This window comes from Microtus oregoni, unplaced genomic scaffold (assembly GCF_018167655.1).
Source record: "Microtus oregoni isolate MIOR12 unplaced genomic scaffold, Mior012 000012F_ref0000307, whole genome shotgun sequence".
Classification (NCBI taxonomy): Eukaryota; Metazoa; Chordata; class Mammalia; order Rodentia; family Cricetidae; genus Microtus; species Microtus oregoni.
The window spans coordinates 10,714,780-10,741,661 of NW_024543071.1; the positions used below are offsets into that span (position 1 = coordinate 10,714,780).

A 26,882-nucleotide genomic window follows, 5' to 3' on the forward strand; every position below is an offset into this window, starting at 1 on the left:
TCCCCTGCCACCCAGATGATCATGTTCCATGACTTAGCTTCATATGAGTTCTCAGGGTAGGATGAAATAATTAATTTGGCTTGTTACTACGAAAATGGAAGCAAGTGTCAGAAATAAAAGGATTATTAGGTCCAGGTGGGTGTTTATAATTTAAATCAAAAGATTCATTAGAATCCCGTTAGAGCTTCAAAGTGAAGCTCCAGCATGGGTGGAGTGTTCTGCCTCCAAGGTGCTGCCTTACATGGCCTCCTGTCAGAACCAGGGCTGCATCTGCAGGCAAACAAAGCTTCACGCTGATGGAAGAAATGGAGACACATCCGCTCTCTCCTGCTCAAATGTCTTTCATCACACCTACTGCCGTCGTATCAGATGTTGACAGAACAAAACGTTGCCTTGGGCTGTGTTTAAACAATTAGTTATAAGTGAAGGGAAACCATCAAAGAGTGACAGCTAAACGTTGCTGTGGCAGGTCAGAGGATATGGCCTGTGAGACAGAGTGACACAGTGACAGTTCTTGCTTCCCCGGACTGACTCGCAGCCTCTTCTTAGCAGCTCCAGCGAGATAAATGAGGCAATACATACGACGCGCCTCCAGGGTTTTAGAGGACAGATACTCTATAAAAGCAAGGTAATATTATTATTAGTATGGATCTAGTTGTCTCCATAGTGGAAGATAGATGGGTACCAGTATTCACGGGGTACAAAGGATGCTCAATTTGCAACAGGAGACCTAACTTCAGACGTGGATCTGTCACTAACTTGCTTAGAAACCTTAGCTATCTGGGTTTTATTACTTTTTCTTTTATTCATTTTTTAAAAAATAAAGAGCTTAGAATCAAAACAATATTTTCCTCAATTTGTCACTCAGAATAAAATGTCCCTGGCGATATATTGGAAAAATTTGGTTCTGTAGTCAAATAAATTTAAAAAGAAAGTAAACTTCAATCTGTGTGATTTCCTTAGAGACTAAGAGGAGGTTACTAATATTGCTATGGTTCATGAACATCCTATGAGCAGCAGAACCCTTTAGTTCAGCATTAGTTCAATAGTTTACCACCATGCATGGTAGAAGAACCCATAATTACCCCAGCCTCTGGGAGGCAGAGGCAGGATTATTAGTAGTTTGAGTCCAGGGACTGGAGAAATGACTCAGTAGTTAAGAGTTTGTGCTGCTCTTCCAGAGAACCTGTATCAGGTATCTCTAGCCCCAGCTCCAGGGTACACCCTCTTTTGGCCTCCAAGGCTACTCACATGTGCGTGTGTGTGTGTGTGGTATATACTCATAAAGATGAAGACGATGAAGACATCCATATGCTTAAATACAATAAAAATAGATTTTGAAAAGAAAAACAGGTTGAGCTGAGACGATTTACTGATTTCAAGGCTAACTTGGTCATAGAGCTGACTATATAGCATGATTCTATTTTATAAGTAAGCACACACAAAAACCCGAATGAATAAACCACCACCACTAGTACATACAAAAAGATTCAAAGGAGCTTCTACCTCCATTGAAAAATCCACTAAAACCCAGTAATGCCTATAGAACAGACTTTGCAAGGTATTCTAGTAGAATTCCAAATAAGAGTCCGGACTGGTTCAGAATCAGGGGAATCAATGCAGCAGTAAAAACACATTTTCTTAATAAGTTGTTGGGGAAAGGTGAATAAAATTCCAAATGTATCAAACATTTATGACCAGCATCATTGTGTAAAGTCTACTTAGTAAAATTACATAAAGATAATCTTCAGACATGGTCATTTTTCCCAGTTAACATTGTATGACAAGTTCTCTAAGCGACCCTGTTAAAGCCATGTAAAAGAGATGTATTTTCAATATTGTGTTAGTTATTTGTCCTGTTGCTGTGGTAAAATACCCTGGCAAAAGCAACTTAAAGGAAAAAAGACTTCACTTGGCTCACAGTTCAAGGTGCTCAGAATGGATCCTTGCAGCAGAGGCCTGAGGCTGCTGGCCATGTTGCATCTGCTTTAAGGAAGCAGAGAGAGATGAATGTCTGTGCTCAGCCACCTTTCCCATGTTCATTCAGTCCAGGATAGAGCCCAACATGCTGTTCCCCTTAGGGGTGGGTCTTCTCAAGTCAGTTAACCCAGTCTAGAGAATTGTTGTATTCCCAGAGTCTTATCTCTAAGGTAATTCTTGTCAAGCTCATGATTAACGTTAGCTCGTATCTATAAGAACCAAATCTCCACAGTGGATTATGAAGTACAATGCCATAGAAGTATGACAGTCGTCTCTCAGGATTGCGTTCTCAAGTCTGTGGGGTGTGTGCATCAAAGCTCACTGCTGCAGAAACACACACGGAAGACCATGGGTGGGAACTGGCTGTGCTAGGCGCAGCTCTCATTTGAAACAATTTAACAGAAATCCAGGATTATAACATACTTAAGGGTAGGACACATAAACAGAAAGGAGTTGTTCAGCTATTTTAAAGGTTTTGACTCCTATCCTATCATGAATTAGGAACCATAGAAGGTTTGTCCACTTGAACGAACTAGTGAACTTAAGGATAATTTCTGTAGCTAATTCCCTCCATCAGACAGAAAACATTTGGATGAACCTTTTCTTGAGTATAACAGTGAGTGAATATTGAAATATTTCAAAGGCAGAGAAGCCAAGTTGATCTTTCATAATCAACAAAAGGGATAGACAGACTCCCTTAAGTGAAACACTGCCCTAAGTGGTGAATATTGTTATGGTACTTGAGACTTGCTGATTTTATCTTCACTGTCCTGTGAAGGACATGTTATTGTTATCTTGTGCTCACAGACAGAATATCTGAGCACGAAGTTCCACTCAGGTGACTGTGTCCCAAGCCGAGACGGAACTCAGATTATGAGAACTCGAGGTTAGAAGGAGGACTCAAGGCACACTGAACAATTTGGGTCAGGATGGTTTCTGAGAAGATCATGAGATGTAAAGTGTCTCAAGCGTACAGACAGCATGGTCCATTTATGAAGATTTGAGTTTTACAAAATCCAAGGTCATTTCTATATTTTTCTTTTGCTGTATATTTTTGGGTACCTCTGTTTATTTTTGGCCTTTTTATATTTTAACTGCTTTACTCTGAGTTCTTTGGAATTTACTCTGTGTAGACTTTTTAGGCCACAGGATTAAAAATCAGCCCAGAGCACAGCAGCAGGCTTCCCTTAAGGAAACAGTAAGCCTTGACTGGAGACAGCCAGTTTCAAATAGTGTCAGACAATGGCTAGAGTCCTGAGTGGGGAATGAAGGATTTGGAATTCTTGCCAGAGGATGGCAGATGAGGCCTTCATGTTCTGTTCACTTAACTACTCTGTCTTGGGGTCTGGGAGCATCATCCTTTATGATAACTCCTTCATCTCTTGCGGTTTTCTTAGAGAACATGGCAGAGGAAAACATTAGATTAATAGCTGAGTTCTTAAACTAATTGATAATACAAATGTTAATGCTTTGGAATTTTTCTGGTGGACGTTTTTCCCCTAGGGAATTTCAGGGTGTTGCTGAACCTTTGGCAGTGCTTGTCAAACTTGAATGTGCATATTATTCATGGAGGGACCTTATTAAAAAACATACTGTAATTCAGTGGGTAGGGTCTGAGGTTCTGTGTGTCTAAGGAGTTTGCCGCCAGTACCAGTGCTGCTAGTCTACAGACTACAGCGGAATCCAGAGCTTGTCGGGCTTCTTCTGGCCACTGCAGATTGTCCTTATATTTGCCTTGTGTATGACTTCTGAGTAGTAGTACGCAAACTTGACAAATACATAAAAATGACTGGTTCTTCAAATCATGCATATTTAGGAACACTGACTTCAAATTGTCTAACAAGGCAATTAAATTGCAATAACACTTCTATACCTCCTTCTTTCTCATTGTGTCATGGTTCATTTCTTCACCCCAAAGTGACAGAGAAAATGCTCAATTACTACTTAACTCTCTTTTTGGTGGGGGGCATTTGAGACAGGGTATCTCTGTGTAGCTTTGGAGACTGCTCTGGAATTCTCTCTGTGGACCAGGCTATCCTCGAACTTACAGAGATCCATCTGCCTCTGCTTCCTGAGTCCTGGGATTAAAGGTGTGTGCCATCACTGCCTGGTTTAACTCATTTTCATAAATGTGAAAGGCAACTTTTGCTATCTCTCCCTCTGCATCCTATCAAAGCTCTTGATCATCCACACTCTTTGAATGTGTGCCAGGTTAGTGTATAAAATCCTTCCCGCTTCACTTCCTTGTGTTCTTCTTCAGGACATGCATGTCATCAGCACAGATGAGAACCAAGTGTTTGCAGCCGTCCAAGAATGGAACCAGAATGACACGTACAACCTCTACATCTCGGACACCCGTGGTGTGTACTTTACCCTGGCCTTGGAGAATGTCCAGAGTAGCAGAGGACCTGAAGGCAACGTCATGATTGACCTCTATGAGGTATGTCACCAAACATATGTGGTTCTGGAGGACAGCACCTCCCAGACAAACTGGTGAAATATGGGTCACCTGATCATGCTAATGCTGGCCGTTGGACAAGGGAAAACTTACAGGAAGTTCTTCTTGTTGAACTTGCAACCCATAGAATTTTTTAAGAGTCTTTTTCTTTTTTAATTGATCCCACTAGGCAAGAACAGCTCCAGAGAAATTAGAAATTGTCTGGGGATAGAAACCACACAATTAAAGGCTTGCATATGGTTGATCTACATAATGATATGATATTTGACATAAGATATAATATTTCAAATAGATTTGAATGGCTGTCAGGGTTTTGTGGAGCGAATGAGTGGGCAGCATTCTTGCCTGCCTTTGAAGTGACTTGAATGGTGCATCTTTGTATGCTATGAGAATGCATCCTGTTGGCCTTGAAGAATTTCCCAACTTGATAACCTCGGCTGGCTAGTGATCCACCTCTCAATGGCCAAGGCATGAGATAATATTCATAAGATTATTTTTTTTTTACCAAAATAAACCTGGAAAATTAAATTAGCAGAAAAGGACAATAAGCCAGAGATTATCCAACCTACATGGTGGCTCTTTGGTTTTCTAATGACCAATACTCAAAGTAAAACCATCTAAGTTGTATCAATCAGTTATAATGAAAAAAAATACCAAAGGTTTCATTATCCTTGCTATGAACCGCAATGGTATTACTATGGTTATGAAGATTTATACTCTGATAAAAACAGAATGGGTCAGTTATAGACTTAGTATTTTTTCAAATAGAATATGGTACATCATTCCATTTCTTTAGAAAACAGAATTAATGTCTTTATATTTTTTTTCATATAGAATATGGTACATCATTCCATTTCTTTAGAAAACAGAATTAATGTCTTAATATTTTTTTCATATAGAATATGGTACATCATTCCATTTCTTTAGAAAACAGAATTAATGTCTTAATATTTTTTTCATATAGAATATGGTACATCATTCCATTTCTTTAGAAAACAGAATTAATGTTTTCGTACCTCTTCCTCCCAAGGCCCAGGGACCATCACTGAAGAGGGTGGAGGAAGATTATAAATTCCAGATGCAGTGGATGATTACAGGCAATATTTTCTGGACATGATAGAACAGGTGTACACAGGAATTCAGTGGTTGTTGACTGCATGCATAAGACATGCCCAGTATCAAGTCAGAGAAAATCTTAGCATGGGAAGTCCCAGGCTTTGTGGAGGAGCTCCTAGAAACTGACGGTTGTGGGAGGAATAAGGAGAGTTAGTCCTCTTCTGGGCTGAATTGTCTTTAAAGGCACAATGGATATAAAACAGGCTACTCTTTGAGGATGAATTGTGTCTTTTGGTCAGTGTGGATGTATGATGACAGTTTCTGAATGAGTTAGAATGTGTTATGTAATGACATATTAAGGGTTAGAAAAGTGCTGTGGGACAATGGTTTTACCCTGTAAGGATTTGTTCCTTGTACTTGTTTAATAAAATGCTGATTGGCCAGTAGCCAGGCAGGAAGTATAGGCAGGTCAATGAGAAGAGAATGAGAACAGGAGAATTCTGGGAAGAGAAAGAGTCAGTCTACAGTTGTCATTCAAACATAGAGGAAGCAAGATGGGACTGCCTTGCTGAAAAAGGGACCAAGCCATGTGGCTAACACAGACAAATATTATAGGCTAATATAAGTTATAAGAGTTAATAAGACGTCAGTTTATGATTAATATAAATCTCTGTGTGTTTATTTGGGTCTAAATGGCTGTGGAACCTGGCAGGACAGAAACCTCAGTCAACAGAGAAATATAGTAACAGGCCTATACTCTGTCTGGAAAAATGTCAGAAATGGTGTCAAACCCATGCAGCCATAAAGACACTGTCATTTTGCTAAGATCAGGGATTCACAAGAAGCTCCTGTGTTATGCCCAGAGAAAGAAACCAACTTCATTTAAGAAACTCAAGCCCAAATGTACATCCTTTTAATGTGTTCTATTTCCTCTTTCTTTTAGAGGTGTAAAGCAACCTTTCCATAGGGGCTCAGCCCTTTTTGTATGCATAAAACCAGGCTTCTAGACTGAAATGTCCCGCAAAATAAGATGAAATGCATGCTAAATTCAGAATTTGACAGACTAGTATATGATATCCTTAGTGTATATATACTTAAGAAAATATACTACAGATCTTTTCATCTTTGTATAAGCTTTTATCCCACTTTCATCCCATGTTTCAGCTAGATATAGCGTCTCGTCTCTCAAGCTCCATCTGAATATTTATTCTGGAAAACATTTACATAGTTTAAAGATTTAGTGTCAAGAATGCTCTAGATAAAGTTTGACTTATATTATGACATTTTTAAAATTCAGGCTGACTGAGTTTGAGTTCCAGTTGTACTGCTCTTCCTGTTGAAATGTCTGCTCAAGACAAGTGCATGTCATCTGAGCCACACTTGCCTTGTTGAGAATATAGAGATGAACATACAATCCAATAGACTGCTCTGAGGATGAAGTCAATTAATCCTTGTTAACTACTATTCTACTGCCTGAAATACAGTGTTTTAACAAAATGGAGAACCTTGCAGTGTGCTTAGACACCACTTAGCATTCTATTCTGATTGTCTTAAAACATACCCACATTTTTAATGTCCAGCACATCCCACCAGTGAGGATTTCTGCTTCTTTCCATATTGCAATGAGTAATGAAATATGACATTCTTAACACTGGGTACTTGTCTTGCCAAGAAGTAGAAATTTCAACTCTCCTTTTCTCCTTTGGAAATTTCCTATGAACATTTAAACTTGAAGTTTGTTTTGTTGAAATGCCTGGCATTCCCTTGCCTTGAGCCAGCCACACATCTGTGAGGGTATAGCCCATGTAGAGTCACAGTGGCTATGCCACCTTAATGATCCAGTTCAGTTTCTTGAGCCCAGTTCCATCCTTTGCCTCACAGCCCAGCCTTAACTCTTGGGGAGGTGCTTAGTCTTACTGCAACTCGATATGCATGTTTTGTTGATACTCATGAGAGACCTGCCCTTTCCTAAACAGAAATGGAGGGGGAGTGAACTGGGGCAATGGAAATAGAAGGGGTGGGTGGGAAGAGACTGAGAGGAGGGGGTGAGGGAAACAGACTGGGATATGACATATGTAAATTAATTTAAAAATTTAAAAGATGAAAGGAAGAAAAGAGTAGATAAAAAATGCATAACAAACAAACAAAAACCTGAAGAAGGTATATCCATTACTCCAGGAAAGTCAGCAGAGTCACCCCAGGGGGGCTCCTCAGGATATTTTTAGCCATATTTGACCAGATAAGTAAGTTAATAGTAAATTTTAGTAAGATGCTAATATCAGTCATATTTTGATTTATACAAATCAGTAAATAACTCTGGAACACTAAAAGCAAACAAAACACACTTTTACTTTTCTTCTTCCTGACTACCCCTTTCCCTTTCAATTCAAATGGGTTCTTTCCAATTCAATTCAAAAATACATTCTCTAGATTAATTGTATTTTCTGTAGGAAAGGAAGACCATGTTCAAATATTGGTCCTTTGATGGCGAAACAGGTGAATAAACTGGGCAGGAGTGATTTGCAATGAACCATTTGCAACCATTTCTTTTTAACAAACGGCTTTATGCATTCAAACACTGCACCAGGTATGGGATGAGGGGAAGCAGCAACAGCATGACTGCAGGACACAACAAGCATTCCTTGTTAATCCTGCATTTGCCCTTCATGTCTCTTGCTGTTGACTATCTGCAGGGAAACTGCTGGCTCTTATTAGCATCACTTTGAGCAGTGGTGTGACTGCATTATGTAAAGGTGTTCTGCATCCCGGGGCAGGGAGAGCAGTGTCTTTGTTTTATTAGCTTGACAGTTCAGAGCAACTTGAATTGAAATTGATGTGAGCAGAACAGCAGAGGCATATCTGCTGATTACCTAGATAGAAAGAATATTGGCAGACACAAGGCCTGGCACAAATGTTCCCTTAAATCTGATTGTTCTGGCTAGCAGGAAGATGAAATTCATCCAGCGTGAATTTCCCTGTAGAATTGCAATGAATGATGAGCGCTTAGAGATAAGTGAGAAGCAAGAGAATCCATAAATGAATTAATAAGTAGCAGAGATGAACATCATATGAGGTGGGCATGACAGAGATAGCACCCATGGAGTATGTGTTTGCTCACATCGGGGTGATGGGGAATGCCATTCCTTTATGTGCCTCTAAATACCAGTTACCTGCCATTCCTGCACGTGTGTACTCGGGAAGCCACTGAGGAAATGCAAACTGGAGAGAGAAGAAGTGTATAGGTGGGACTCTGTCTCAAGTATGCATCCACATGGAGAGCTTTGTGAAAACAACAGACACCTCACTTCCTACTAAATACAACCATTTACTTCACACATATTGTCACCTGGGTATAAGCTCTGTGCTTCCAATTCTATAACTATGTGTGTATGTGTAATGAGATATGAAAGTGATGAAACAAAATATTAGAGACAGAGTACTCTGGTTTAGTCAATGAAATACCAGAATTTTCTCATAGTGTGAGTTATCTATTTGACATGCTCTGTAGTCAAGAAGGTGAAGAAATGTGAACCAGAACTTTTATTTATGGACCAAACACCCTAGGAATGAATTTTTAAACAAAATTTAGTGATAATAGTTAATTTGGGGTATCATCATGTACAAAACAATGTATAAAGAACTTTCCATAATTCTTTCTTTTGACTGATAACTTAACATTTGGATGACTGCAGTCTCTTTCTCCTTGTTAGGTAAAGAGGAGAGAGTGCATAGGCACTCTCACAAGGTTACAGAGCCAATTTAGGGCTCAAATCTAAGGGTATGTGGATGTTCAACTATGGTGTACCATGTCTCTCCTGAAAGTTCAGAGTCCTTTGCTTTGATTGTGGATGTTCAATAGTGTAAAGAATGAAGGATAAGTTAAAACTGGAGAAATAGTCTTTATCTTCCCAGATGAGGGGAAAAAAAAAGCAAACAGGAAGAAGAAAGCAATGAGGAAAATAGTCGATTGCTTTATGCCTGTTCCCAGACTTTTAGAACCAAGTCCAAAGTTACATACAAATCCAGACAATAATTGCATATAGTTGCCAACTTTGTTTTGTAGAAGGAAGTATATATGTGTGGAAATTATGAAAGCAAATATTCTAAAATTCCATTATTCCCAAAGAACATGAATGCATCAGTGACCATGTGGGTTGAGTAACACAAGATAATGTTTCATTGTGACCAGTGAGGAAGAGATGTAATGGATGTATCTGAGAACTGTGATTCCTACTATATTTGTGTGTGGGTGACGAAAGGGAGTTGGACAGCTTTGGACAATGCCACCCTCTTTTGGGAAGGGAAAATTAATTAATGATGATAAACAGTGCTTTGGTTTAATGGAAAATGATGGCTTAGGGCAGCTGAGTGCTAAAGGTGGTGGTTGGGATTGATTTTACTTGGCTATTAAGTGCCGAATGCACAAACTGTGAGGCATGCCGTGCACCAGAAAAGATGTGCAACAGGCAGGCTGTGTCTGCACAGGATATGCAGCTCGTCTTTAAAAGAGAAAACCCAACCATGATGATGGTGATGATGTACCACGATTTCTTAAGAAAAAGTGCCTCTTAAAAGCCAAGGTCAGACATAGAGAATACACACCCTGTCCAAGCCAAGTCAGAGATTTTGCAGTCTACAGTATTTATATGAGAGTACTAATTGATCATGTATTAGAAGAAGAAATAACATTTAGCTGGGGGTATATCTCCATGGTAGAATACTTGACAGTATGCTCAAAGCCCCAGTTCCAATCACCAGTAGCAGGGGGATGGGGAGAAGGAGGACCATTTAGACACTTTTTTTTTTTTTGTCAAGTGAGTACTTTGATTATAGTGGCATACCTAAATCCTTCAGAACACTCATCTTTTCTGGCTGGGGGGATTGTATTTAGAAGATGAATATAGCCCACCCTCAAACACAAAGGAAAAATTACCATGAAAGTGGTCTCTTTCTTGCCACAGTTCTTTCATCTACATTCTTGAAGTTTGACACTTAAGTTTTCCACTTTAAGTCTGAAAAGGTAGGTATCATGGTTTGCCCATCAGCATCAGAGGAAGACAGAGGAAGAAATAAACAAGACAATCTAGCACAAGAGGCCTCCCAATCTGAGCTCTACTTGGAACACGTGGAAAATTGGCAGAGGAGAGAACTTGCTAGACAATAAACATGAAAAGGAAGGTGTCTGATACCCTGCCTTTAAATCATCAAAGAACTGCCCAACACCTAGCATATTTTACATCTCAAAGACCATTTCAAACATGAAGGGACAGGTGCTTAAAATATTTCGGTTATTAGAACTTCAGTGGTTAAAGGAAAGAAACACATGCTCAGGATTTACTGAATGACTACAGAGTAAAGGCATCAAAGAATGATTACTGGCATGTCCTATAAGTATGATGTGCCAGTGTGATATTTTTCTCACAATACTGTAGAATAGAAGAAAAAGTTGTGTAAACAAGACAACCACAGGACTAAATATATGGGCTCCGGAGTTGGACAGACTGAGGGACAGTCCATGCCTGTGACTGAATGGCATTGGGAAGATGATTTGCCATATCTGAGCATTTATTTATTCTCCTCAAAGTGATTACAATTTTTAATTTACAGAATACATGAAGTGGGTTCATGTGTGGAGGTTTGTGAAGCCTAGCATTTCATGAGGTCTCAATGCATTTAAGTAAATTAATTGTCATAGTTTTGGTTTGATTTGATTTTTTGGAGACATGATCAAATTATGTAGACATGGTATTGACTCACTTCATGGCAGTCCTTCTTCCTAAGCTTTCCAGAGTTATTATGTCACCTAGGAGAGAACTCTTATGACCTATCTCGATAAAACAAAACCAGGATTTCTTATACAAAGTGACTGCGCCATTAATAATATTAAGGATGTTTTAGTGAATGAGCATCAGTTTACATTAATTTTAAAGATCATGATGGTAGATGATGTCATTTTAACTTCTGATAAAAGTTTAAAGGATACTAGAAAAATTTTTGGGCAGGTTATTACCTCTTAGACAAGTTCACAGAGTTGAAACCAAGACATGGTACCATATATAAAAGAGGCAAAATAAAGAACATAGACGTGCTAGGGACAGTGGATAAGGATGAAGACATTCTGACTTCTGGAAGAGGTGTATTAAGCTGTCTCTGAGGAACAAATGGGAAGAAACTCTTTAGTAGATTATCTGTGAGATTCCAGGGTGACCAGCGTGTACAGAGAACACGATTAAGAAAGGAATACAATACATTGAATATAATAAGTATGCTGTTTAGCTTGAAGTTTGAGCTGTAGCACTTCATATTTAAAGCCTAATCAGAATGATATCTTAGCTTCAGATGTTAAATGGCAATAAATAACTTTAAATTATTTTTGGGACTTGTGGAATCAAATTCCTCCCTATGAGAAATGAGGAGAGAAAAGTTACTTTGAACACAGTCAACATTCCTAGAGATTATTATGCTGAATTCAATAGGAATGAAATTTAACAGGTCTTTTTCCAAAAGAAGATGCACTCCTAGTATCAGGATGTATCAAGGAATATTTATTGGTTATTCTTTGTCTGTGTGAAGCTGCAACTTCCATTGTATATTCTCCTCCACTCCATTCTAAGTATGCATGTAGTATGAGAACAGAGAAAGGTATGTGGCAAAATAACACTTTTTTAATCCCCAACAGCATCCCACACATCCCCCCACTCTCAAATAAATGTGCACACAAGGACACCCACATGATTCCATACTTTATGCACTAACTGTCCAGGTGATAAGAATCGGTGGATAGTCCAAGTAAGATATAATGAAACCTTCCCTAAAAACTGTTGGAATAAGGAGCCTTGTTCAAAGGATTTTAGTGAGGAACATAGAAAAATGCATTCATCAAGCTGACTGTGACAGTAAAAGACACAGCTGACCATCTTTGCAGGTCACACTAAAGAAGCAACGCAATTAAAAAAAAAAAGAAAGCAATTCAAACAAATAAAGTGCCTTGTTTACAAGAGGAAAATAAACCAACTCTCTCCAGCTTTTACCCCTCTTGACACACATTCCCTCTTTGCCAAGTTTTTATTCCTCAAGATAAACCCGAAGGCCACACTTCCAAAGATGAATAACACAGGCTAGCTCTCTGCTCAAGTGGCATTTGATAATGTCAAGGAGTCGGGGGCCAGTAAAGTCACCACGTCTACAAATCAAATGAACCAGCTCCTAAACACATAGCCTCCTGCTCTGTGACTCTTGTCAAAGAAGGCGAGAGGGCAGAGGAGGAAACAGAAAATGAAATGATTGAAATAGGTAACATTTTTTTTTCAAATTCCTTTTGCACTTATTTTTTTTTAACCCTATAGAGGACTGGATGACTACATCGTTTCTTATTTCTGGCTAGATACTGGGTGAGAAGGAGGACCAACAGGGCTTTGTGAAAATTCTGATTTATGCAATTTAATTCTCAAAGAACTGGCAATGTGGTCCTATTTAAGTACATAACAGCCTCTTGAACATATGGAAAACTAACATGGGGTTTCCTGGGAAGCAGCCTGTATGGAGCTGTTATAGTGAATAACTAAATATCATTGGTAATTAACACATAGTCGTTGGGAAGTAGAACGCTCCTGGAGTTTATGCCTTCCACATTTGGTGAGAATCAACAATGCACCAGAAATTGTTTGAGCTGTTGATTGCCTAGAATGTGGCTTGTTTTCATAAGTAGTTCAAAGTATTCTTCTCAACAACTCGTTTACTGCATTTATTGTTAAACAATCTTCTTCCAAAAGAGTACAGATTTGGCCTGTCTCTAAATTATCCCAGATGCCAAATCCACAGGTACAGACTAATGAGAACTGCCTGTGTCAAAAACAAAATCGAGACGTGTGTCTAGTGTGGGTTGAGACCCAGACTTTAGAGCTGACAAATTCTGAGCTATCTGCTGAAACAATTTTGGAAGTCAAACAGAATATGAAACTACAGTCTCTGTGATCGAAAACAATTAACATTTGTCAACACGTCAGTTTCCTTCTGCAGAGACTTGGGATGAAAGCTATTACACAGGTTTGTAGCAACCCTTGAAAGGCAGGGGAATGAGCATAGCGCTCTGTATTAACAAGGACAGGCAAAACTACAACTTTTGTGTATTTCTTCTGCTTAAAATTAATCATATCACAATAAAAAGCTGACTTAAATTACTTCAAAATTCTCAAGTATTTTTTTTATTCCCCATATATGTTGCAGCTAGCTCCAAATGTAATCTAAGTCTCCATTTTCTCATCCTGAATCCGTGATTATTGACCACTCTACCCCAATGTAATGATGGGCATCGGATGAGTAAAAATGCATAGACATGGAATGGATCATTCAACATGCTTTGGACCTTTCCCTCACCAATCTGCAATTTTCCTGGGTTGTAATCATTTTACAGGGACTAACATATATTTTGTAAAACTCTAAAATTCCTGAAAAATAAAAACAGTTTACAAGTGATGATCTTTGATTATACAATTTTGATAGCTTGTTAATTCTTAGCCTTAGCATGTAGAATGAGCAAGCATTTTCATAGTTGTTAGCAGCATTTAGTGTCAGAATAGCTGTGTGGGTGCTAGGAACAAAACTAGGGTCCTCTGGAGGAGAAACTGATAATCCTAAGTGCTGAGCCATTTCTACAGCTCTGATGCCAACTGATTTTGGTAAGAACAGCAACATCACGAGACTGAAGGAATGGTTATTTGATAACAAAACAGTTACTTCTTAAAATTTATTTTGTTTCTCTAATGCTCCATATATTTGATGAATCAATAGGAAGAACTCTTACATCAAAAAAGAAATAATAATAACTATATGAGTCTTTCATAAGGCGATGGTGGCACATACCTTTAATTCCAGTACTCAGGAGGCAGAGGCAGATAGATCTGTGAGTTCAAGGCCAGTCTGGTCTACAAAGAGAATTCCAGGACAGACAGGATTATTACACAGAGAAACCTTGTCTCAAGAAAACAAACAACAACAAACCCAAAAAGGGTCTTCCAACAGACCTCTTTTAATTGAAAATACCTCAGTAATTTAGATAGCCATTACAGCCATGCACTCAGAAACTACATTTTTCTGGGCTATAATCTCAGGTCTGCCATTTGCTGTGTCATTAACGGTGTGGCCTGGCATGTACCTCAGCTATCTCTGACATGTAAAGATTAAATGAGAGATTATATATACATAATATCATATATATCATATGTATATGATATATGTGTTACATTGCATGACAGTTAGCGTACAGTATAAGTTGTCCCTATTTACTTACAGCTTGTCAGGTAACAGACTTGAAAGTGTTGGGGTTTGATTCATGGAGACTGAAGGCTGCAGACAACCTACCATTAGATGACAAATCTCTGCAAGTCACAGCTTACAGAAGTTTTACATTTAATGGATTTGACAAGTATCCTGCTACATACATGCATCATTATGTGATCCCTGCATGTAGAATCCTCTATGCTTCACGTATTCATTTCTTGCTCCAAGTTAGACCTGGGCGATCGCTGACCTTTTGTGTGTGTGTGTGCACGTGTGTGTGTGTGTGTGTGTGCGTGTGTGTGTGTGTGTGTGTGCATAGATTTGCATTAACAGGATGTCATGCAGTTACCACCTTCACTTATTGTATGTGTCTGCCTCTGCCCTCCCATCATGTTATGGCTTTTGGTGCATTTTAGTGTCACATAATAATATTCCATTGTTTGTACATGTCACTGTTGATTTTACTTTCTTCCTCCTAATGAACATCTTGATTATTTCTGATCTTTGGTGATTGAAAAAAGTTAAAGACGTCATCAGTATCAGCAAAGCAAACAGACAAAAAGATGATAAACCTCTACTCAGCTTGTATTATGACTCGCATACAGCAGGGGGCGCAAGGCTATTGGTTTCTATCAGGTAGACTGGTGAGGGATATCTAAGCGCTTACACCTATCCTGTCTTTTCTCTAGGATAAAAATTTGGCAGTTGGTTGTTATTTTAATGTAAAAAGAATGTCCTTTCTCAAATTGATGTATTTTTCAGCCATGTCAATTTTTCCCAGGTAGCAGGGATAAAGGGAATGTTCTTGGCTAACAAGAAGATTGACAACCAAGTGAAGACTTTCATCACTTACAACAAAGGCAGAGACTGGCGTTTGCTGCAGGCTCCAGATGCAGATCTAAGAGGGGACCCTGTGCACTGTTTACTGGTGAGTCCTGTGGGCTGAAGCAGCATGCCACACATAGTAAAGGGTGGGAGTTGGTGTCCAACAAGATGTTGAAGATACTTTTGGGACTTCTGTTCAGCTGATGAAAAAGATGGGAAAAATCCAAAGAAAAGAGCAGTTAGGCCTATCATTTTTGATGGCCAAATAAATGAGAACATGTCCCAGACCTTTGCTCTACTACAAAATTCTTCTTTCTAGCCTGAATCATTTCTGTTTGTCTTGTGTTTAGGGTGGTGGTGGTGGTGATGAGATTTCCTGTTTTATTTATGTGCTAAATTGTTATCTCTACTACTGAGATGTAACCCAAGCCCTCCATCTCAGCTGTGCAGGAGTACCTCCAGGTTTAGGGAAATACGATGTTTTTCATCTCTTGTGAGGCTGTTCCCTGAGCTCTCTTATAATTCAAGATAAATCACCAGTTACAGAGCTAATATTGCATACATTTATCTCTAGAGTTGGTTGTAAACAGAGACTGTGCATTGTATTCCCAACCATCCTGATCTGAATAATCATGCAGAAACTATATTAATTACAACATTGTTTGGCTGATGGCTCAAGCATATTCCTAACTAGCTCCTACATCTTAACCCATTTCTATGTATGACCATGAGGTTGTGGCTTACCTGTAAAGTTCCAGCATCTTTCTACTTCAGCAGCTACATGGTATCTGCCTGACTCCTCCTTTTTTTCTCCCTGAATTCAGTTTAGTTTTCCCCACCTAGCTATATTCTGCCCTGCTATAGGCCAAAACAGCTTTTTTATTAACCAATGATAATAAAATATATTCATAGCATACAGAGGAGAATCCCACATCCATTGGTGAATTCAGATTGTCTTAGTGTATTTTCCTGTAGACACATTTTACCTCATTTTGTAAGAAGTTTTTGACTCAACCTTTTATTGAGTCAATGGTCTAAGTCAATGGTTTAATCAATGGCTTAAGCATGCATTTGCTTCCTCTACATATTCTTATCAGTTTATCTGCTTTAGTCTATAATGTCTGGCCTTGCAAAATCTGTGACATGTAGGGGAAAATGTAGCCTAGCACTTGTTTTGCTATGTAATGCTTTACTGGGACACAGTCACACTTACATGGTTATTTTATTGTTTATGGCCATTTTCACTTTACGAAGGTAGAATCAGTAGCCATGTGCATTCAAAGCAAGTCTAAGATATTTATATTACTACCCTTGAAAGGAAAGTTTGCATATCCATATCATTGCTTTAAATCACGGCTTTCTTTCATTGACTTTTCTTTATCAGATATGTCAGCAAGAAATTATTTATATGTTAAAAGATAGGATAGTATCATAGAGAAAGATGAAAGACAGTGTTATCAAGGAGGTTTCAGCTTACTTGACGGAGTGATACTAGATCAGCTTACTTGACGGAGTGATACTAGATTTATAAACAAAGCATCTCTTAGTTGCATCACAGTGGCTCTGATGGCCATGATATGCTCAGCATATCAGTGGATGTTGTAAAAGGAGCGGCGGGTAGCTTCCCGCCACCTGGCTCCCAGCCGCCTGGCTAATCCCCAAAATAATTACATGGAAACTGTATTCATTTAAAGACTGCCTGGCCCATTAGTTCTAGCCTCTTCTTGGCTAACTCTCACATCTTAATTAACCCATTTCGGATAATCTGTATCACCACTTGACTGTGGCTTACCTGCATGAGTTTAGCCAGCATCCATCTTAGAGAAGAGAGCCATGGGGTCTGCCTGACTCTGCTTCTTTCTCCCAGCATTCTGTTCTGTCTACTCCATCTATCTAAGCTGCTGTCCTATCAAAGGCCAAGGCAGTCTCTTTATTTGACCAATGAAAGTAACACATAGACAGAAGACCCACCTATATCAAATAGATACCTAGTGAATACAGAAACAGAGGAAGAAGAGATATATTTTCAATCAAAGTATTTTTTAATACATATGTTCTTTAAAACATCTCAGAAGTTATTTTAAAGATCACACAAAGATGATATCAGTGTGGGGACGATCATGTAGTTTTATAGTAAGGTTTTAAAATGTGGCTATATGCATATGCGTATCTATTCAAATCTATTTCACCTATATGTGCATCTATTATTGATCTCACTATTCATAACACTGACTTTGATGTAATCTTCACTCTGTTTCATTTATCCCACAATTCTGTGGCAGTCATTTCTCAGGTTCATCTCACATAGCAGTAGGCAGGTCAACATCTTTCTCAAAAGGATGCTGTAGTTTGACCTTATTAGTTGTAACAGACATTTATGTCATCACTGTGCATCAGCAAAGCAGTCTTAAATTTCAACTCCTACTCAGACACCATCGTTATTACCAGCAACCTTCTGGGAGAAAAATAGCCTGTTGTGATGGAGAGTTCACAGTCCAGTGATCGACTAGGTAAATGCTATAGGTATCTATTGGATATGTATATTAGTCAAGGTATGGGTGAGTGCTATTAAAATGTATCAGCTTCCTATCCAACTACTCCAGGTTATGGAATTATGGTGTTTAAATATACTAGCACCTTAATAACTTCTTCCACACATACCACATAACTTGAAGATCAATACCTATGAGAAAGGCTATTAACCATCTCACATAGACAGCTTTGTCTCTCCTCTGTAGCATCATAAAGGGACGACTGAAAGTGGCTCTTCTTAGCAAAATACTGAGCAAGGCACACTTGCTCCCAACCCCAACCCAGAATTGTAAAGCTGTATTATTATATTTCCGAAATAGAGATACAGTATTGACCCCCTTGCCCATTACCATGGGACTATTAATCCAAGTGTAATCACTCATTGGTTGGTGCTCAGTGAAAATCTCCTATTGGCCACACTCTCTTCTCATTTCTACCTGGCAATTCATCCTTCACATAGTAGTCCATTTTTTTAAAAAGTCAGTTTTATTGAGGTAAAGTGTACATAAAAAGCATCAGTGACAGACAGATGTGTATGCTATTTGATTTCCATCACCCTCAAAATTTCACTTGTGTTCTACAGTTAGAAGCACACTTAGGGCCCTAGATTACTACTACAGCTCTTGCATATTATCTTGCCTACTAGATTTCTCATTCATCCATTTTTATCAAACACTGTCATATGAAAGTTTAAATGTGCATCATTTACTTAAGATTTCTGTTGACTTTCTAGTTCAAGTACAATAAATCCAATATTTTATCAAAGCATGTATGGTGTCCTATTACCTGGCCTCTGTCTCTTCCTTTTAGTTAGACCCTACCCAATCCCTCCATCCTTCCTCACTCACAAGTTGTTATGGAGAAGAAAGAGTTCACTACTTTTCACATTATGAACTTACTGTGTTCATGTATGTCTTGCCATGGGATTTCCTATTATTTCTTTTAAAGGATCCCATTTTCAAAATAGACCTTTTCTTTCCATTCAGATCCTTTCTTCTTAGTTGGTTTTCGTGAGTATCCAATGATGTCAAAACTGTTTATTTTATTCTTTTTCTTTATAAGATTTATTATCTAAAAATCATTACATTTATACGCTGATTTTCTTTCCCATCTTCCTGTATTAAATGTCTACTCCAAAAATACAAAAACTGTGACCATCTTTATGTCAATTTCAAGAATTTGTATCAAGAATCGTACAAACTTGAGTCATGGAGGATTCAATATATATACTATATTTGTATGTTTTGTGTGGTAAATATAATCACCCTATTGAAAGAAGTTTGACTTTCAGATTTGATTTTAACCGAAACTGTGCCATCCTTCTCAGTTACACTGAAGACATCACTGTAACATCCTCATGAATTCAAATTGACCCCAAAGTTAACAAAATCAAGAGGCTAATTGAGATTAAGGACACATGAATTATTGGGATTTAGAGTGTTTGGATCCAGGAGTCTTTGGGCCTTTCTCCTTTATTAATCTTGTTACTCAAGTAGTTTAACATAAACTTTTAAAAACCAGGAAACAGAGTAAAGAATGGAAGCTGACAAAGGAAATAGAAAAGGGAGGTGAAATCAGTTTTAAAAATCATCCCAAAGGCACAAAATAGGAGAGAAAAATCTTTGAACTACAGGACACCTCAACTGAAAAGAAAGAAAGAAGGAAAGAAAAGAAAGCTTCTAAGGCTTGGGAGGCAGTGGCAGTGGAGATACAAAAGCGATTTTATATTGTAGTACTTGGACAGTGGCAGTGTCACTCAAAGCAGAGGCCAGTGATTAGAGAAGAGACTTTCCAGCGGGGCTGTTACAAACGTGAACAAGTCCCGAATTACAGCCCCAAATGGAATGTCCCTGGCAAGATGCATTCTATAGAATAAGACATCCAGAGTAATTTGCGGCTGTATTTTTAGGACTTTCAGACTGATTGCCCAGAGACTCAGCTGAGATTTCTTGCTTCTGAAGACTGCATTGAACAATTAGATAGAGTATTGCAGGTCATAGTCATCTTCCACCAAAGCCTGAGACTCGGGCTTCTCAGAGGCAATGTGGGGGCACACCTGAGACTGTGACAAATGCTTGGGCCTTTGAGCAAAAGCACAGGGTTCTCTACAGAGAGACCCTGGCTTCTTTGTAATCATTTTACTCTATTTTTTTAAATTTTCAATCTGGAGCTGAGAGGAAGTGCTGTGAGAGATTCTTGTTGACTCCAGGACTCCATTGTGTTGAACTGAAGTGGTACTGGATGTCCCACGTTTAAATAACTCCTTCTTCTTTGTGATTGAATCTTTACTGAATACAAAATGAATTCTTTGCTATAATTTTGAATAAAAAACATACAAAATCATGTGTGCTTGGGGAAGTGTTTGAGAATGCTGTTTGGGGACTTAGTGGCTGTTTTGGGCCTATTGAAAGTTCTGACCTGTGTTTATGGTATAACCTTCACATTAGTAGCTATGGAAATGAGTTGCCCTGAGTGTAAGATGTAAAAGCTGTTATTACAGAGGGTGGAGGGGGAAAAGTAGACTTTTGGACTGGTTCTTTATTAAATCAACCCTAATAGTTTTTTTAAGTTCATATCTTTATCGGACACGTGTCTTTTAGCACTAGGTGATTCCCCATTGTACTTGAAACACAGAAGATAATTAACGGACCACAGAAAAACTGTTAAGTATTGTAAGCAGCAACCAAATGACAAATATGACTTGCTACTAACCTATGAGATGTAAGCAGTGGTGTTCTCAACGTCAAGGAGCAAAATATCTCTTAACAGAGGATATTCTATGAAACAAAACAAACAAACAATAAAACCAAGGAAGTTCTATAAAGGGGAAGATTGAATGAAAGGATGCCTAAAGGGGCTAAAACTGAGACCACGGCTCAGAAAAGCAACGATTAAAAAAAATAAACAAAATGATTGGTGGGTAGAGCGTTTCAGTTAGACAGAAGGATTGAATGATAAGTATCCAAGATGAAGAAACAATGTGTTAATTTAGTCCCACTGAGTATTTATGGAACACATACTTGTGTCAAAATAGTTTTGTTAGATAAAAGAAAAGATCAGGGTAGGAAAGAAAGGTAATTTGATTTGGAGGTAAAGGGTTTGGAAACTCCCTAAAATCAGATGGGACTCTGCACATGCATTTCTTCTGTTTCTATGGCCTTCCATGAGCTTCTGATTCTCAAGATATCCTGTGCCTCAGTAGGATAACATTAGAGACTAAGAAGCCAGTATCTCAGAGCCACTAGGAAGCTTCATAATATATCATGTCTGTTAAGTAGATGAAGGACACAAACGGCAGTTTCTGACTATGGATGCTGGTGACCCATCTTCTGTAAGCTAGCTGCTAGAACATGGTTGGTATCAGTGTACATGCTTCTCTTTGCTTTGTACGGAAGGAAGGGAAAAGATATCAGGAAGTACCCTTGAAACCTGAAACATCCCATTCTTTGTTGTGTTGGAGATGACCCTGGAGAGATCACTGCAGCAACTGCCGCTGTAAGAAGCAGCATAGTGTAGGTCCTCCACACCTATTTGCCCATGAGCAAATTAAAGACATTTTAAATAAATAAAGGCAAAAAGAAAGGGTGAAAAAGAAACACTAAGTGCCCCTTCCTGGCCAAAATGTACATGAGAATTCAGAAGCCGTTTTCCATGTCCTCCAAAGACTCAGAACAGCGTGATGGTCCTTATAATATACCCGACAGTGGTTTGTCATGGAATAACTTTTGACACAACAGGCCAAATACAAAATGTTAACTAAAGCACAGTCACTTTCTCTTGATTTTCTTGAGACATTGGAGTCAGCCATATAAACTGTTTGATAAAGAAAATGAAAGAAACAGAAAAATATGGCATAGAAAATTCTCTGTGTACCAGCTGGGGGCAATCCAAGACTACGAATGTGAGAGAGGAGGCCAAGTCAGTGAGATCATTTGTGCCTTTGCTTCTTAACTTAATGCCTTGGCCCTCTGAACGCCAGGGCCAGAGAGCAGGTTGAGATAGCTGATTGAAATGCCCTCGTCTCTTTGTTATCACACACCTCCATACCAAATAATTACTGGCGCAGACATCAACTGAGCCTCATAATCTTTCAATTGCTGCAAGTGACTGGCTCAAGACTGTGACCTGGACACTCTCTTGTACATGAATCTAGTGCTCTGTTAAGTGATTTAAATGGCACTCCATGAAATCTCTATGTCTAGAGATAATACCCAGGCTATATGACACTCTTTGGAATGCTATAAATTATATGCAAGATTCCATATGAGATGCAGTATAGAACCTGATTTGATTTTATTTCTAGATTGTCTGAGAAAGATAAAATTATACCATACCTGAAACAGACCATTCAGGATTACTCATAGTAAAATAAATGTTGATAAATCAGACAAAAGTAAATATGTAATCTACATATGATAGGAAAGTTTCCAAGGTATGATGGATCCATTCTTCTTGTCGTAGCATTCTAGGTGTCCCACAACATTGCTCTTGGTTCCTCTCGTCTTCCTGATGGGCATAAAGAAGCCTAGTATTTGGTTCCTTCTCTTTTAGAGCTATGTGTTCCTTTTCAGAATATTATGAGCATGAAACTCTCCTTGAAACTTTGCATAGAATTTTCATGCAGAATCAGTAATTCATTGTTCCTTCAGGGCTGTACTTTCCGTGCTGTTAGTGAGAGTTCTGCCACACTATTGTGATCTGTGATTTCATTTTGCAGTGTTTGGCTGCTTTTATTCCTGAGTTTCATTTTTGCTTTGTCATTTCCACCATCCTATAGAAATTTAATCATTGCATTTCAGAAGTTCTCTGAATATTTTCTGACTGAGACTTACAGAGAAGAATAAAAGTCATAGCTTAGATACACTGGTGATTCCCAAACCTCAACTCAATAAGATTAGGAAGCAATCTTCCTAAGAGACGAAGGAAACTGAGGTTCAAACACAAGCTTGTGTTTTTGACAGTTAAGTATATGGAGAACTATCAACAAAATTCATATAAAGAAATACTATCCACTTTTGAAAAACTATAGATTTCTTAATCAGAGAATTGGACCAAGGCCCCTAAGCACACATAAACAATTGCCTAAAATTTTCATTTAAATTTTATTGCTACTGCATTTTGTCTACAAAAAATTATTTTTGTAATGAGCAAAATTAAAATTGGATAACTGAAGGGATAAAGATGATTAAAGTGTGTTGTGTACATGTCAGTGATGAAACTCATTAGTTTGTATAATTAATACATATTCATTAAAAAAGAATCAGAATCTGGTGATGACACTGTGTCATTTGTTTGCAGATGTTAGGGCAGTTTCACATCTCATACAGAATTTTCTATGCTGAGGCCATGTTCTGTGGTATTTAATGGCTCAGCTGCCAACTGATTTCTCAAGTTCTCCTAGGTCAACTCATCCCCTTTTCTTAGCATCATGTTTCGTTGTTCCTTTAGTCTTCCCTGGATACATAGTGTGATAGTCTATCAATTCCCCTCTTGTTCTTTGTTATTGGTATTGCTCATGTCCCAAATTTCCCCTCAAATACCTTGGTCATATCACCTTCCCATCCTCCCTCAGGTTGTACTGTCTCTTCACCATCTAGAGTTTTATAATGTTTTATTTTTGTCTTTATTAGGAGCACTAAAATACTTTGTTTTAACCTGGTTACCAATAGAAAGATCTCATGTCCTTTCTTTTTTTTTAATGTCTGTAATGGCAGAAATCAAATTTTGGTCCATAATTGTTTAATGCGTTCTGACTAACATTTTACAGTTGTTAGAAAGTTTATCATATAAATATAATTTAGGTAAATTAGGACTGTTTTGGTGGTGTTTTTTTTTTATATCCACCTAACAGATGTCATATACTTGGTTGACAATAGACATTTAAGAACACAATATTGATGAGTTGGTGGATGGATGAGTGCAATGGGTAGAAGAAGATGTTCATAGATGGAACACAGACTGGATACATAGCTAGATGGATAGATAGACAGATAGATTAGATGTTCTGAATCTAGGTCTTTTAGTTTATTTTGTTTTATGTTTACTTTACAAAAGTGAGATAGGGTCTCTCTAGGAATCCCTCAAACATCCTCTGTAGATCAGGTTGACCCTGAATTTGTAGCAATGTTCCTAGCTGTAGAATCTATGTTTCGAGTGGCCATGTTGATTTTGTGCATATATGACCTTCAGTTCTCTTCCTCCTAGCCTTATTGCTCACTACACCTTCATCTCAAGGTCTCTGAGAATCCCTACACCTCTGGGATCATTGCCAGCAGGGACACAGCCCCAAGTATTATAGTTGCTTCAGGTAAGATGTGTGAATGCTCTGCTTACTATTGTATATGTGTTTATCTTAAGAAACTAGATATCTGTGGTTGGAATTTCATGAGCAAGATAAAAATATTTTGGAAAGTCAACTAAACCATTGACCTGAAGCAAGTTTACTGAAAATCCTTGCTTAGACAGAAAGTTTATGGTTGAAATCCATCTAGGCAGTGCAGACTGTTGATGTGATCTGTTCTTGACTCTTTCAGAATCTTCCTCCCACTAATGAACCTGCACTCTTTCTAGGTAATATAGGTTCTGAACTGTCAGACAGCGACATCAGCATGTTTGTCTCTTCAGACGCAGGGAACACTTGGAGGCAGGTAAGAAAATATCCTTGGTCTAGGTTGGCCTGCTCAAGTTCTAAGTCATAGTTCAACTTATTTCAAATCTAGAAACCTAAAGACAGCATTCTGACATGAAAAAGTGTATTTCATTTTCTCCTTTTAATGCAAGTTTGAAATGAACTAAACCAAATTTCTAAAGGTTGATGTTTTTATCCTTTGATAAAGATATTTTGTATCATGGGTCCATACCTAAATGCATCTGAAATCAAGTTGGAAGGCATTTTTATGCAAAAGAAAATTGAATCCCTGAGTCCATCATATAAGAAACTTGGATACTTCTGAGTGGATTGCACATGTAAAACTTAGTTGTCTTTATAAATTCTCCTTGCCTCAAAGAGAAGCAAAAATAGCCATTACCCAGTTGGCATTCTGCATTGTTTAAATCTCATGTGTAAATAACCGAGTAATAATTCTCAGACTACATATGGTCAATAAACACAAATGGAGCCACTTCAAACCAATGTGCTTAGCTTAGCTGCCTCCTACCTTTCTTCTGAATGAAAATTAGAAATTTGACAGCTTATAAAGCAGGCATTTAATGAGGTTTAACTATCACAACAAGCCTAATGTATGACTGTTACACCTCAATAAATATGTTTTAATAAGCCTCTGGTGCTTAATTATCATACAATAACTAGCACTGTAAATTGAAATCTAGTGCACAGGTAATCATACTTAACAACGGGCTCACTTAACTTTTAATTTCATGAAAGGAAAAAGAGGAGGAGGACCTGATAGCCCAATGTTTTTTCTTAGTTTTAATCCCTCAATGGTATTGCATATTTTGATGAAAGAGTACAGAAGAAATTTTGGGGGTCTGAAAGAAGATGGAAAACCTTAAGGAAATCTTGGGGGAACAGTGTCAGGATTTCTCAGGATTCCATTTCTTTCTTCTGACACTAAATGAGACATAGAATTCTCCTGATACAGGTAGAGGTCATATATTATGCATAAGAATTAATGAGACTGGAGAATGGCTATGTGATTAAGTTCCTTTCTGCACTTTAGAGACCCAAAATTTGGTCCCCTAACACCCACATCCAGAAATTCATGACCACCTGTAACTTCAGCTTCAAGGAGTTCAATACCTTCTTCTGGTCTCATGCATTTCTTTCTCTCTCTCTGTCTCTCTCTCTCTCACACACACACACATACTGAAAAGATTAAAGAGAGAGATTATGTCTCTAGTATAACTTTAGATGAATCCATCATAACATTTTAACTGAGAACCCAGAAAGCATTTTATATAGAAAAATTTAGAGATTGTCTCCATTTGATTTTAGATTCATTTTTCCACATTTTATGAATGACTCCATTTTAAATGTGACCAAAGTTAATGATTTTGTCTTGATTAGAGCTACTTATCACTTGGAAGGATATCTATGAGTCAAATGAGAAAACATCTCTTTTGATCAAGTGTGAGAATTTGAAGATATTAGATAATTACATCTGAAAAGGTCAATACGGTGCAGTGAGCCTCAGCTTCACCCATTGTTATTTGTGCGTTCCCACTCTGCAAATCTTAGTATATGAATGAGAATGTTGTACTAAACTGTCGCCAATGTTCCTTCCATCTAGATATGTACACTATTTACAGTTTCCCTGTGCTCTGACATCATCTTCAGAAATAGGAATTGATAAGTACTACACAATATAAGAGAATAAAAACATGAATAGTTGCCATTCATGCTTAAAATTTATTTTTTAGAACTATAAAATTATTTTATTTAGTATCAGTGATAGATGTAGCCCATGTTGAGAAGCATCGCCTTTTCGCTTGCATTTTCTCAAAGCTTAGGGAAACCTATTTCTATGTGAGAGATTTTAATCTCCCTAAACGGATTTCTCATACCCTGGATACCAGGTGCAGATGTAATGTCATTGTGTGCCTATGTGTTCTTCTTTTTCTCATCCAGATCTTTGAAGAAGAGCACAGTATTTTGTACTTAGATCAAGGTGGAGTCCTGGTTGCTATGAAACACACATCTCTCCCAATTCGCCACCTTTGGTAAGGCTACTTCTAGCATAGAAAAATGCATGTGGCCATTTTATCCAGGCCAGCATTTGAATCGGCCATCACA

The 26,882-nt window shown here is 38.1% G+C and overlaps 1 protein-coding gene across 6 annotated transcripts in view; it reads left to right on the forward strand.

The window, feature by feature from the left end:
- Sorcs1 (sortilin related VPS10 domain containing receptor 1) overlaps positions 1-26,882 on the forward strand; it is a 507,727-nt gene that overhangs the window by 391,404 nt on the left and 89,441 nt on the right. For all 6 annotated transcript variants that reach the window (XM_041661119.1, XM_041661120.1, XM_041661121.1 and 3 more), the window contains exons 9-13: positions 4,241-4,420; positions 15,555-15,701; positions 24,335-24,437; positions 24,701-24,777; positions 26,718-26,809. In XM_041661119.1, coding sequence (XP_041517053.1) covers positions 4,241-4,420; positions 15,555-15,701; positions 24,335-24,437; positions 24,701-24,777; positions 26,718-26,809 — 599 coding nt within the window. The remainder of the gene's footprint in view (positions 1-4,240; positions 4,421-15,554; positions 15,702-24,334; positions 24,438-24,700; positions 24,778-26,717; positions 26,810-26,882) is intronic.